Here is a 13087-nt window from a genome sequence, read left to right on the forward strand (position 1 = left end):
GGTGAGCTATAAGAAATAATCTTTCAAAAAAGTGTTGCAGGTGATTGAGCTCATGCAATGTGAGGGACTCCAGAGTAGTCAGTTCTGATCTGTTTGAGGTTATATGCAAGGTATTGGAACAAAGGCACATGCCTCTACAGGATAGTGTGTAGATGCATATGTGTTGTCACATTGTCTTGGGACCTTTTCAGTAGTGGGGAAGACCACTGAATGTCCTGTGATGCTAGTACATAGTCCCTCTTCCTGTTTCAAGAGTCTGTAGGGGTCTTGGTCTCAGTGAGAAAAGGGGAAGTGTTCTCAGTCCCTTTCCTTGACAGTGGTAGCTGTTGTAAGCAAGGCAGTCTGGGGTGGATTTTCCAGCTGAACAAGCCCTCCTTATCTGCTCTCTGAGGCACTAGGCTGGTTAGTGCAGGAAACATTAGGAAGCCTCATCTATGGTACTGCTGACCTCTTGGCTTCAGAAATTGCTTACCTTGGGTACCCCAGCCTGTGTGGAAATCAAACAGGCAGGTAAACTCCTTTTAGTAGGACCGTAGTAACACAATTGAACAGGATAATAGGTACAGGAAGCAGAAATGTCTACATTTTGCCAGGTGTTTCCTTCAAATCCTCTGTGTCACTCACCCCTCAGGTCTCACTGCTGCAGCACCAGAAGCGGGCGCTCGCGTGGCTCCTCTGGAGAGAGAGTCAGAGACCATGTGGAGGAATTCTGGGTGAGCAACAGAATGGCAAAGTGGATTTTGTGGGGCTGATCTGTGGCAGCAGAGTTTTGCATGTAATTTACTTAGATGCCAATAACTGGTTATTTTGTAGGCATGTCAAAAGGGCTTGTTTTCTTGCCCTATTACAAAGTACAAGTATTAACCAATTACTAAATCATGCCCTGAAATTTTCACCTGTGTATTTTTGATTTTCTGAGTTCCCCAGGACACTTTCTGTTGTAGTATTTCCCTCAAGGGAGGATCATTTCTGCAGGTGGTAACTTGAATGTGATTTTTTGCAGCGGATGACATGGGCTTGGGGAAGACTCTAACGATGATTGCTCTCATTCTGGCCCAGAAGCAGCTGAGGACAGAGAAGGGAAAGGAGACGTTAGAAGTATGGCTATCCAAAAATGGTATGGAGTTGATTCCATCCTACAGCACATACTTTGTGATGAAGTGCCATCTGAAATGCCTAAAGCATTATAGGTTCAGAGGTCGTAGAACCACACACTGTGTCTGTGCCCACTGTCCTTCTGCAGGAAGCTTTCACTTGGCTAAACTGTACTGTACTGCCTTGCATGGTCCTTCTTTTGATCAGAGTCATTTTCGTCTGCCCTTGGATATGTAGGATTTTCCAACTCATTACTTTATATTGTCTGGGGATTTTTTTTTAACTGTTTTCCTTAAATAGTTAAAGCCAGCATATGCTGGGTTTGCAAAAGGTTTCATAGTGTTTTTTTAAACATATGCATAGTTTTCATAGGGACTTCAAATAGTTACTACTCTCCTCTCTGTAACTGATCTTTTTTCTTTCCAACTCTCCCCCAAAGATTACTTTTATCTTGTTCACAGACACTGGGGATGTTTGTGGGTTTTTTTAAAGAGTTTTGTTTCTGTGTCCACAGTCTGTACTATCTGTATCCTCATGGAACTGTTTGGACCTTTCTCAACTGCGAATTTCCAAAACTTCTGTCTTTGTTCTAGTCTAATGTGAAGACGTTGAAACCTGTCTGCAATTTTTTTTTTAGACTTCACTGTTGTCCCTTCCCATGGCACTTTAGTCATTTGTCCTGCATCCTTGATCCATCACTGGAAGAAAGAGATTGAGAGACGCGTGGCCTTTGGCAAACTGAGGGTCTATTTGTACCATGGGCCAAACCGAGATAAGCATGCAGAGGTGTAAGTGCTAAACCATAAATATGACCAAGAAAAGCAAAACACTATGTAGCAAGGGATTGTGTTTATCAAAGTTGAAATTCAGTGGATGTAGAATGATGGGAGAACGTGAAGTATTGAAATGTGGAAGGTCCAGAAAGTCAGGCTGATGTGTGCTGACAGTGTGTATTTAGTAAAACATTCATGGCCTGTGCCCATGCTCATTGGTTCTGGTGGAGGCTGTTGCTGCTTCTGATAGCAAAAAAAAAAAAAACACCAAAAAAGTGTGTATTCTGTAAAATATCTCTTGCTTGCAAAGATTGTCAGTGGCAGTTTCTTCCATGCTTGTGCTTTGTAGTTGTATTTTTTTATCAGCTGTATGTATAGATCAGTGTGTTTTCTAGACCTCTTCAGGCCATGCTGAGCAGTATTCCTGGGTGCCAGGCTCTAAGCAGGGCTCATGCCATGTCATATGCATTCTGGTCAATGTCATCTTGAGCTTGATGTGTCTTTTCTGTTTGGCTGCAATGAAGATCAGTTTTCAGTAAAACTCAGCATTTCAGCTCCTGTAGCACGGTGTTGTTCTTAAATGCGTTTTCAGCATCTATTTAGTCTCTCTTGCAAAATGAATTCCTTATTTGTTCTTGCTTATTACTACTTTCCCTTCATTCAGGCTTTCTGGATATGATGTTGTTGTCACAACGTACAGCATTCTCTCCAATGAGATTCCCACAAGCAAAGAGGAGGGGGAAGTCCCTGCTCAGGACCATGATGTGGGGGTGAGAAACCATAATGTCAATAGGGAATTGCTTTAAGGTTTTGTTCTGAGGTGTTGCAAACCATTGTTGTTTCAAAGTAGCACCTTACAGGTGCTACAGTGAGCAGATTTTTTTTTTTTTCATAAGCCCCTGTTGATTACTTTTGTAAAAACAAAGTGATGAGAGAAAGTGTTGTGAATGCAGCAAGAACATATATATCTATCTCTATCATACATATATATATATATGATATATAACACAATATATCTGTTCTGTAGAATTATAGAATATGCTGCATTGAATACAATTGAAATATCATAAGAAGTCATTTTAAGAATGCACTGGTGGATTTTATTCTCCTTTTGAGGTAAAGGAGCAGTAGAATCTCCTGTTTGAGTTCTTTGTCACTTGAAGCACTAATGTCACTCCAAACTACCAGAAACCTGTTGTGCTCAGGCTCTGGGTCAGTCTGAAGTGAGTCTGAGGCAGCTTCCATGCTGCCTTGAAGAAACAGCAGTGTGCTGGCTGGGCTATGAAAATAATGATGTGATTGCTAAGTGCTGACCGAAGTGACTACACAGTGTAGAGCAAGTCCCTTGCTGTCTCCTACCTCTGTGCTCAGCTGTAGATGTAGCTCTTGAAGAAAACAGGACTTGGAATTTCCTGAAACTTCTAGATGGCATCTATAAAAATTTGAGAGATCAGAGTAATTGTATGTGGTCCTTCATCTCAGCATAGCAAAACTTTACTGATATGGAACACCTTGAAGCAAGAACATTGTATGATTAAATGTTAAAAGCAAGAAAATGAGCAAAATACCAGAAATGGTTATTAAGATCAGGCAAATAAGTTAGTTTTTGGCTTATAAACTTTAAACATGGAAGCTTTAAAGAGATGATTTTTGGAGACCATTTCTTACATGACAGTAAGAGCACAAACTGCTGCTGACTAACATCAAGAAAAGACTTCTTGCTGGAAAAATGTGTTTGCTTGTGGCTCCTTGGAGAACCTAGGTTTTGTTTCAATTTATTGTCTGCTTTTTCTTTCAGAGTGGATCATCTCCCTGCTCCCCTCTGCTCAGGGTAGCTTGGGCTCGAATTATATTGGATGAAGCTCACAATATTAAAAACCCACGTGTTCAAACCTCTATAGCTGTGTGCAAACTGAGAGCCAGTGCCAGGTGGGCTGTCACTGGGACACCGATACAGAACAACCTGCTGGACATGTACTCTCTCCTGAGGTGAGCTGGCTGCACACAACCACATGGACAGGGATCCAGCCTCAGTAATTCTTCTCTGAGGAAGTGCTGAAGTTGAGTTCCTAAGTTTGAGATGTCTCTAAGTTATGTGGAGTAAAAGGATTAGTTATATTAATACTTAGCACTGGATTGGTATGTGGTTGAGGCATTGCACAAGGCTGACCATGTGTCTGCTGTTGCATGTCGCTTTTCTGCCTCCATGGACAACAAAGGGGAAATTACTTTTGTTTTCAGGATGAGTATGCACAAAACCAATATTAATGGACAGAGGTTTTATGAGTTAATCCCTGTTGTTACCAAGGCAGCCTGGGAGAACCTTCTTGGAGTGTTGTGGTGCAAGGGCATTGAAGTGAAAACTTTGGATTCTCTAAACAATAAACAGATGCTCCTCATTGCTGAGGGAGGGAAGGTTACAAGTGTTGTTTGAGAACCAGAGAGAACTTGCATTTGAAATTAATTTTGGATAATTTAAATTAATTGTCAGGTAAGAAGTTTGCTATTTTGAAATAACAGATGAATGTGCTTTTTGGCAAGTGCCTCTGCATCTTGATGTCCTTTGTTTGCTGGTGATGTTTGAAACATTGGGCTAAGAGGAAGTGATGGGTACAGAACCAGAAACAGGTGCTTACAGTATTAGTGATGATAGGACATCTAAGCAAGCAAGTTATCACCACCATTTACGCTGGAAATGCTTTACTGCTCCTTGGTCATGCAGTTATGGCATTTGGATTTGGAAATTGTTTGTTTCGGTAGCAAGGAATAGCAAGGATTTTGGTTCTGGTCACTCTAGAGTAAGTGAAGAACTCTTCTTCCCTTGGTATGAAGTCTCTTTCCTTCCTGCCACAGGTTTCTACGTTGCTCTCCTTTTGATGAATACAAAGTGTGGAAGTATCAGGTAGATAACAACACAAGGAAGGGACAGGAGAGGCTGAGCCTCTTAACCAGGAGCCTCTTACTGCAGAGAACTAAGGACCAGCGGGATTCGGCTGGCAAGCCCCTGGTAAGAACTTCACTCTACAAAACTTACACCATCATTCCACTGTTGTCCTTGCAGCAGACATGCAAAAATTTGTCAGTGGGTGGGGCTTCCTATCTGCTGCAGTCTCTTGAGCCAGAGAAGCAAATGCTCGTGGGATGCTTTGGTTGCTTACCCAGAAAGAAGAACTAAAGAGAATAATGAAACCTTTCAGTTATAAATCACATGCTGACAAAAATATGCCAAGTAATTGCACGTAGATGGCCACTTAGTGGAAAGTTGGTCTACATCACTGGATAGTCTAGGATCTCTGGGAACCCAAGCCACCACATGTCAGGTGGACCTGGTATGTGCTGGAGCATTGGCTTTCTGCATTGCTTTTTACAAACAGTCTGTTGAATGGAGTATTAGGTCATGGGTGTGTCTTAAGCCTTTAAAAGGTATAGTTTTGGTGTACTGTCAGATTTTGAATAGGGAAATAAGTACTTTAACAACATAAAAATCAATCCCTCTGTGGTAGTTGTCGAGCAGTTCATACATAGTAGGTCATGCCTCATGTTATTGGATGAGCTGGAATAAAGATTTTATGGTGAGTGTTAACCAGGCTCTTTGGAGTTCTGGGAGTGTCTGTGTTGTGTCATAACTGTGTTAATACATATGGCTTCAGTGAACAAACAGCTATATTTTGAGACTTAGAGTACTGTGTTAAGTCATGGATTGCTGGTGTTTGTGATGCTCTCTAAGACTTTTGCACTACATACATCTGATTCTGTGAATTTTCCCTTCAGGTACCTCTGCCCCAGCGTAGCACACAGTTGCATCAGTTAAAACTTACAGCAGAGGAGCAATCTGTGTACAATGTGCTCTTTGCAAGATCCAGGTATGAATGTGGGTAGAGACAGGGTATTTTGTGGGTTTGTTTCTTCTTGATATAGAAATGAGAAGAGAAATTCTCTCAGATGAGGAGAGCTTTTGGACAAACTTTTAATTTTTCCCCTTCTGATTTATCTGTCTAGAGTGTTTGAAAATACATTGCTTGTTTGGATAGTAGGCAAAACTGATTAATTTCTCCCAAATATTCATGCCTCATATGAGCTTTGAATTCTAGCCTTACACTTAATCTCACCAATTTCAAGACTCTAAACACTTGGAATTGCAACAAGTAGTTCTTAAATGATGATGTGTGAGCACCTGTAAAGGAGAGAATTACCATCTTTGCTCTGTGATTCTGGTACTATTAGGAATTATGCTGGTTTCCCCAGACAGCTGTAATGCAAGGCAGCAACACTTTTGTGTTCTCCTAGGCTCTTTCAACAGTCTCACTGTAAAGAATTTTCCTTCCTTTTAAATACACATTTAAAGGTGTTCTCATACTCAAAAAGCAGATTTGCTTTCTCTTGTGATTCCCAAAACGCATCTTTGGTTTTGATCATACTCAAATTAAACAAAATTGGGTGGGGTTTTTTTTTGGTGATCGTTTCATAACTGAATGATTAATGAAACCTTCCTTACCTTAATGCATTATCAGCTTGCTAGCTCAGGTCCCTCTTGCCTTTTTTCTTGCTCTGAATCCCCGTGTGTTTGTCTTGTTTTTACAGGTCAACACTACAATCCTACCTAAAGAGACAAGAGCAGAAAAATGAAGGCAGAGAGTATGCTGGTGATAACCCTTTTGAGAAAGGTGTGAGCATACCCTGCCCTGAGAACACTTGCAGAAATGGCTCTCAAGTGCACAGTTCAGAAGGGGGAAGAGACCTGGGGTCAGGATTTAGAAATTCTTTGGAAAATGCTCCCCTCATGTTACAAAGACTTACACCTTAGTATTTTAAAAGTGTGTTCTCATTGTTGTGGCTCTGGGAAAATCTCTTAACCCTTCTGGTTCTTAAATTTCCTTTGAAATAAAGGTATAGTTTCTCAGGTAACATATGTCAGCATTAGTGTATGGTATATCATACTCTGACTTGTTGTTACCTTTTGTTTTTACCTTTCTTCTTTTTTTAATTAAAGTGGGCTGATGAGTTCCTGTGTTAAATCAGGTATTTGCTTGCCTGTTCATTCTTGACTCCTCTTCATGAACCTCTTCCTGGGGGTGGGTGGGCAGTGCTTGGAAATGCCTCCAAGAGCTCTTGATGTTTTTGTCTTCCTTCCTTGACAGTTGCACAAGAGTTTGGAGTCAGTCAAAAGGAATTGCTAGCAGGCTCACAAAGTGCCTCCCAGGTCTCAAGCACTGCCCATGTCTTGTCCATGCTCTTGAGGCTCCGTCAGTGCTGCTGCCATCTCTCCTTACTGAAAGTGGTAATTGCATTGTAGTGGTGTGGGGGCTTTTGTGGTTTTTTTGTTTTTTTTTTTTAAGTGTTTATGCAAGTTTACAGACTTGGTAACACCTTTGTTTCTCTTAGCTATGAGAGTACAAACAGAGTCAGTTTTTGGACTGTGTTTTAAAGCCCAAGATGTTTTAGATGGGCTTAACTGAAGAATTCCCCAGCATGACTTATATGGGCAGCTGTATCTTTGGAAATACCTCTATTCAGATAAAAAGGGAACTAGAATGTTAATGGCAAAGAAGTCTTAATCTTAACCTGGCCTTGAAAAGTGCACAAGTGTAGCCTGTTTCAAGGGCTTGTGTGTTGGAGAGCTCTGTCGGTGCTTTGAGGCTGCCTTGCATGAAGCAGACTAATCTGTCAGGAGTTCTTGGCTCTGAACTATAGATGTATATGGTAGCTGTAGAGAAAGTTCAGCTATTAGGGGAACAGGCAGGAATTTATATTCTAACAGCTGTAATCCTGCAGTTGTTAAATGCTGTGGGGGGTTGGTCTGAGGAGACTGGAGCACAGGAAAGGGCTAAGCTCACATGCTTTCCATACACTGCCCCTTTTGGGGCACAGTAAAGGTCCAAGGGGACTGTTTGATCCAGTAGTGTTTCTTAATTGTTCTGTCTTCATATTGCATAGCATCCTTCAAACCCAGTGTCCTCAGCAGATACTGTGCTGGCTGGATCAGTACTGAATTTGATCTCAGGCTTGACTGTGATTATTGTTTTGCTTTCTTCCCACAGGCTCTGGATCAAGTTAACTTGAACAGCGAAGGCATTGCACTCTCCATTGAGGAACAGCTTGGTGCTTTGACACTGTCTGAGCTCCAAACTCCTGATTCCAAATCAACAGTCTACCTCAATGGCACAGCTTTTCAAACAGATATCTTTGACATCACCAGGGAAAGCACCAAGGTATTCTGGTTGTGGCATTCCTACCTTGAGAAGCTTGGATTTCAGCACTTTGCCTCTTAAATGGCTCAGGACTTGTCACACTGTGGTAATTGCAGATCAAGCTAAGTTTCCAATTGGAAACTTAGGAAATCAGATGAGTAGGTTAGATGAGAGATGATAGCCTGCTGAACCCCTTCTGGGAAGGCTCCAACTTCTCACATGTTAAGGGATACTTCTGGTAAAGCTGTGAGAATGTGACTGCTGAAAAACTGTAAGTGGAAATCTTAAGCTGTGGATTCCCAGAAGCTCAGAAGAGCTTGCATGTGAGACCATGGTGCTTGTGATGAGCTAGAAGAAAGGGATGGCAACAAGAGGAGAGGTTGCAATAACTCCTCACAGGAAAGTTGGACTCTGTAAGACAGGCTTGTATGATTTGATTTCCTAGCCGTGTTTTCTGTGGTGGGAGTGTTCTTACCCAATGACTATTAAAATCTCTTCAAATTCTAAGTACAGAAGAAGTTCCAGTTGAAAAGCTATTCTGATCACTTTCTACTTTTAATAAAAAATAATCAACCATGAGCTGGATTATGAGAGCAAGCAGACTAATGTTCTGGATTTTCTTTTTCCTGCAGATATCTCAACTCTTGGCTGAATTGAAAACTATTCAGAGTCACTCAGAGCCTCAGAAAAGGTTAGCAAGCATGTCCTTTTCTTTAGTCATTGAGAGAAGCATGCTGTTTCTTGACAACAGCAGAAATAGCTTAAAATAACTGAATACAAAACTCATGGTATGGTAAAATGGTGACAGTACGGCAACAGTTGAACACAAGTGTTGAAGAAAAAAAAGTCTAAGACAAAAGAGGGGAGTTTAAGATACAGGTAAGTGTGAACATAAGGGAATGTGTGAGCAATCTCAGGCCTTGAGGCTCAGGAAGACTGTTCTCCAGAAATAGGATTGGGAATAATTTGGTTGTGGTGACAAGTATTTGCCTATCCCACAACCCAAAAAAAGTGGAGGACTGAAGCAGAGATTAAAACTGAACCTGTAAGAGATAAAGGAGTGCATTGATCAGAGGACTTAGAGAAAGCTTTTTTTCCAGTCTTTTCCAAAAAGGATTCCCATCATAAGAATGGGAGCACCAACATTGCTTTTGTTCCCTTTCAAGAAACTATCAAACCAATTACTGCCTCACAAACTGTTTAGCCCAAGAAACTGGGGAGTGAGAGGCTATAGGGAATCTAAATTTCGTGTTGCTACTGTGTTTTCCAGAAAAAGCTGTGCTGTAACTCAGGTTTGTGGTTGGGAGGTGGAAATGTAAAATGCAAAAGTAGAGGTAAAAATTATAGACTTAATTTATGTGATGTTTATTGGGTATTAGCCTTCACAGCAAGTTCTATCACTACACCTCTGTTTCTGAATTGGCAAGGGGCTGGGCTCCAGTTTGCAGTGGGAAAAGTGCCTCAATTGTTGCAGCCCCTTGGGTGAGACACTGCAGTGACCAAACTGTTCCAGCAGAGAGAGAGCTGGCTGTGAACCCCCTATTCTCTCTGCAGCGTGGTCGTCTCTCAGTGGACCAGCATGCTCAAAGTTGTGGCTGTGCACCTGCAGCGCCTGGGGCTGAAGTACGCCACAGTGGATGGCTCTGTCAACCCCAAACAGAGGATGGATGTGGTGGAAGAGTTCAATAACAATCCCAAAGGGCCCCAGGTATGCATTCAGGGCAGGGAAGACAGTTCCTAGCACTGCTCTGAGCAGCTGTGATGTCTGACTCTGTGACTGTAAACAGGTTCCTTAATGTTCTTTTGGCCTTTGAAGGTTATGTTGATCTCGTTGCTGGCTGGAGGCGTTGGCCTGAACTTGATTGGAGGAAACCATCTCTTTCTCCTTGACATGCACTGGTAAAGGGAAATAACAAATTCCATCTTGGAGAGGATATGTAGGGCATGCTGCTTGCTTTCTCACTGCATGTATTGTGATGTCTGATGCAGCTGGGTTTGGAGGGAGGTGTTTAGCTTATAGTAGGGGTTAGTGGTTAATTGTGGAAAGGTGTTTTCAGTATGGCCTTCATCCAAGATACTGATTTGTCAATCTAGTGCTCACTGCCCTGAAAATACAGTTCTGTAGGGGCAAGAAAAAAACAGAGGAATGTAACAGCATTCCAAAGAAGCAGGCATGCAGCTCTGTATCACAAAAGGCTACCGGGAACTCAGCAGTCCCTGGCTTAATTTCTTGCAGTAGTGGAAATGGTGCAGTAATGCCTACAGGCAATTTGGCTTGAAACAAATCAACGGTGTTGAGCACAGTAACTGGGCACAGCTAGAGTACCTTTGGGTTTTACATAGGAAAAGAGTGTGTGCAAGCTGCTGGTATTTGTGTTGTCTCATCAAAGTGAGAATCACAGGTTTTTTAAAACTAAATTACTCATGAGAACTCACAAAGCAAACTAATGTGCCTCATACAAACCCAGATGCTGAGCAGAAGCATTAAGGAGATGCTTCTACAGTATGGAATTTATACCAATTTTTACAATTCCCTGTCATTTTGTCAGATGGACACATCTCTTATGTAAATATTCCTGAGGGATGGCCTCTTTCACTGGGGTTTGCCTTTTTGCTTCACTCTTTCCTCACCACCTACTCAGCTTTTTCTAAATAGCAAGCATTGGCCAGGCTTGGGGCTGCATGGACCAGTGGTCTCAGTCATACAGTTAGTGAGCTTTGTGTGGAACCCTGGGCAAAGGGAAATACAGTCAGGGTGAAGGCTGCTCATCAAGATGGTAAACCTAAGGTAGCCTGGGAGCAGTTTTAGTCTACAGAGGAAGAAATCAGGATTTCCTGGAGGCAGGAAAATGAGGCTTTTTTTTTTTTTATTTATTACCTTGTAGGAATCCTGCTCTGGAGGACCAGGCCTGTGACCGCATTTACCGTGTGGGGCAGCAGAAGGATGTTGTGATCCACAGGTCAGCATTTCACTCAGCAGAATGAGGAGCTGCTGCTTATGTACTGTCTGTCTTTAGTCAGTGAGACAAGACCTTGGCTTCTCTACTTAAAGCTAGACACAAGGTCTGAGAGTGGCACTGAGGTTTGGACACAGATAAAAATGTTTTCATGTGTTCTGTGTGCCACTTGCACACATGTTGCTGTCATGACAGCAGGGATGGCTTATTTTTCAGCCTGTGGATTATTGGGAATGTCCTGTTCACTCCTGAGAACAGTTTGAGCACCAAGCCATTTCTCTTAATTAAGTGGGGATTTTTTCACTGTGATCCCTAAGCCTGAACCTTTCTAGTATCACTCATAAAAACACATAAAGCACTTCTAATAAGTGGCAAAATTGACTTAGAAAAGGCATCTATAATTAAGTACATGAAAGATTAACTTATTTATTATAAAAGCACATCACAAAAATTAGAATATACAATGTTATTTTGGGTACAATGTTATTTGTATAATAGGTGCCATCAGTTATCAAGCATTAATTGCAGGATTTTGTCACAGAATTCCTGTTACTTCAGATGACTGAAGTTGAGGCCTGAAGTCCATCACATACTTTGAAAAGTTATCATGGTTGGATATGAGGACAGCTGGTTTCTGTTCAGAGATTGTCTTAGTTTGAGAAAAAATAGGAAAATTAGGAGGAAAAGTACTTTGTCAGTCACATAATTGGCTAATTAATAATTTCTAAGTAAGAGGAAACTTTTGAAATTTACTGGGGAAGTATTTATATAACACTGACACTTTTTTGTAGCCCTTGAGATGGTGTGGCTTTGTTTTGTCTTTTTTTAAATTTTCTTTTTTTTTTAGGTTTGTCTGTGAAGGAACAGTAGAAGAAAAGATCCTGCAACTCCAGAAGAGGAAGAAAGGTCTTGCCCAGCAGGTTCTGTCAGGCAAAGGAGAGACCTTCAATAAGCTGACTCTGGCTGACCTCAAAACTCTCTTTGGTGTCTAATTATCATTTGCAATACCCAACAGAAAGTAATATATACCTATGAGTAACTGTGCAGATTTCAACATATGGCTTCTCTTTGGAGGTGGTCATTTATTCTGAACAACTACCTTTTTATAACTGTTCTGGAAAGTTATCAACTTCAATAACTAGTTTCAATATTGATCGTGCATCCAAAGGTTAATAAAATGTTAAATTTAACTGTTGCTTTAAAACAAAAATGGTTCTTTGTTTTCTATGAATGCCTTCTGGTTAGAAAACTTTCTTTTTCCAGGACAGGAGATGCACAGGCATAAGCAAAACAACAAGGGAGACAAACATGAGGTAGGAAAGTTCAGAGGTTGCATGATGAGGTTGTTTGGGCAGGAAGAAAGGAAAAAAAAAATAATGAGCATGATTCTATAAGAAGAATGTATAAATTTCAGAATTTTAAGTAACAAAATTAAGGAGGGAGAAGTGAAGTGAAGAATTCTTAAGTGAAGAATACTTCACTTTCTCCTTTGTTCTTGAGGAGGGCTTTTTCTACCCTGTTCAAATTATTTACTTTAGCGGGGACCTAGATTTGTTATGTTTCTATGAAACAGAACCTGAGTTCCTAATTGTGGTGAGGATTTTTTTCTGAGTATTATTTTTGAGGAAATTCTGAGGTTAAAGGTCACTTATCTTTAGCTGCCATCTCCTGAACTGGCAAATTTCTGCTGCAAAATGATCTGCGTGTGTGGTTTTGGTACTCAAATTAGTTTGAGGGAATAATAAGTGCCTTGGGTTTGTGCAGTTATCTACAGAACTGAGCAAAACTGTAGCTCTAATATTAGTCCAGGTCTCTGGACTGCTCCAATGTAAGCATGTCTTTGTAACCCAAAAATCTTTGGTCTCTGATGAGGGCTGAGAGCAGCCTTCACCTGTGGTCACTGAGGGTGTGGCAGAACAGCGAGTCCTGCTGCTGCGTGGTGTTTCAGGGTGGTCAGACAGGGCCTGGAGGCTGTAAGGGGCAGCTGGGGTGCCCCATGCCCTGGCTCTGTTCAGGTGCCATAAACACGGCACATTCACTCCCGTGTGTTCCCGGCAGAGCTCCGGGATCTGGG

General features: G+C 41.5%; 1 protein-coding gene across 1 annotated transcript in view; it reads left to right on the forward strand.

The window, feature by feature from the left end:
* The window catches only part of TTF2 (transcription termination factor 2), an 18807-nt gene extending 5828 nt beyond the window's left edge, over positions 1 to 12979 (forward strand). Inside the window, exons 9-23 of the mRNA XM_083855700.1 lie at positions 632 to 713; positions 1004 to 1117; positions 1733 to 1883; positions 2533 to 2638; positions 3667 to 3857; positions 4722 to 4875; positions 5640 to 5731; positions 6450 to 6532; positions 7007 to 7146; positions 7907 to 8077; positions 8689 to 8747; positions 9611 to 9764; positions 9873 to 9955; positions 10942 to 11016; positions 11861 to 12979. Coding sequence (XP_083711826.1) covers positions 632 to 713; positions 1004 to 1117; positions 1733 to 1883; positions 2533 to 2638; positions 3667 to 3857; positions 4722 to 4875; positions 5640 to 5731; positions 6450 to 6532; positions 7007 to 7146; positions 7907 to 8077; positions 8689 to 8747; positions 9611 to 9764; positions 9873 to 9955; positions 10942 to 11016; positions 11861 to 12005 — 1800 coding nt within the window. The 3' untranslated portion in view covers positions 12006 to 12979. The remainder of the gene's footprint in view (positions 1 to 631; positions 714 to 1003; positions 1118 to 1732; positions 1884 to 2532; positions 2639 to 3666; positions 3858 to 4721; positions 4876 to 5639; positions 5732 to 6449; positions 6533 to 7006; positions 7147 to 7906; positions 8078 to 8688; positions 8748 to 9610; positions 9765 to 9872; positions 9956 to 10941; positions 11017 to 11860) is intronic.
* Positions 12980 to 13087: the final 108 nt, after the last annotated feature.

This window comes from Zosterops lateralis (genome assembly GCF_965231275.1).
Source record: "Zosterops lateralis genome assembly, chromosome: 2".
In the NCBI taxonomy this organism is placed as follows: Eukaryota; Metazoa; Chordata; class Aves; order Passeriformes; family Zosteropidae; genus Zosterops; species Zosterops lateralis.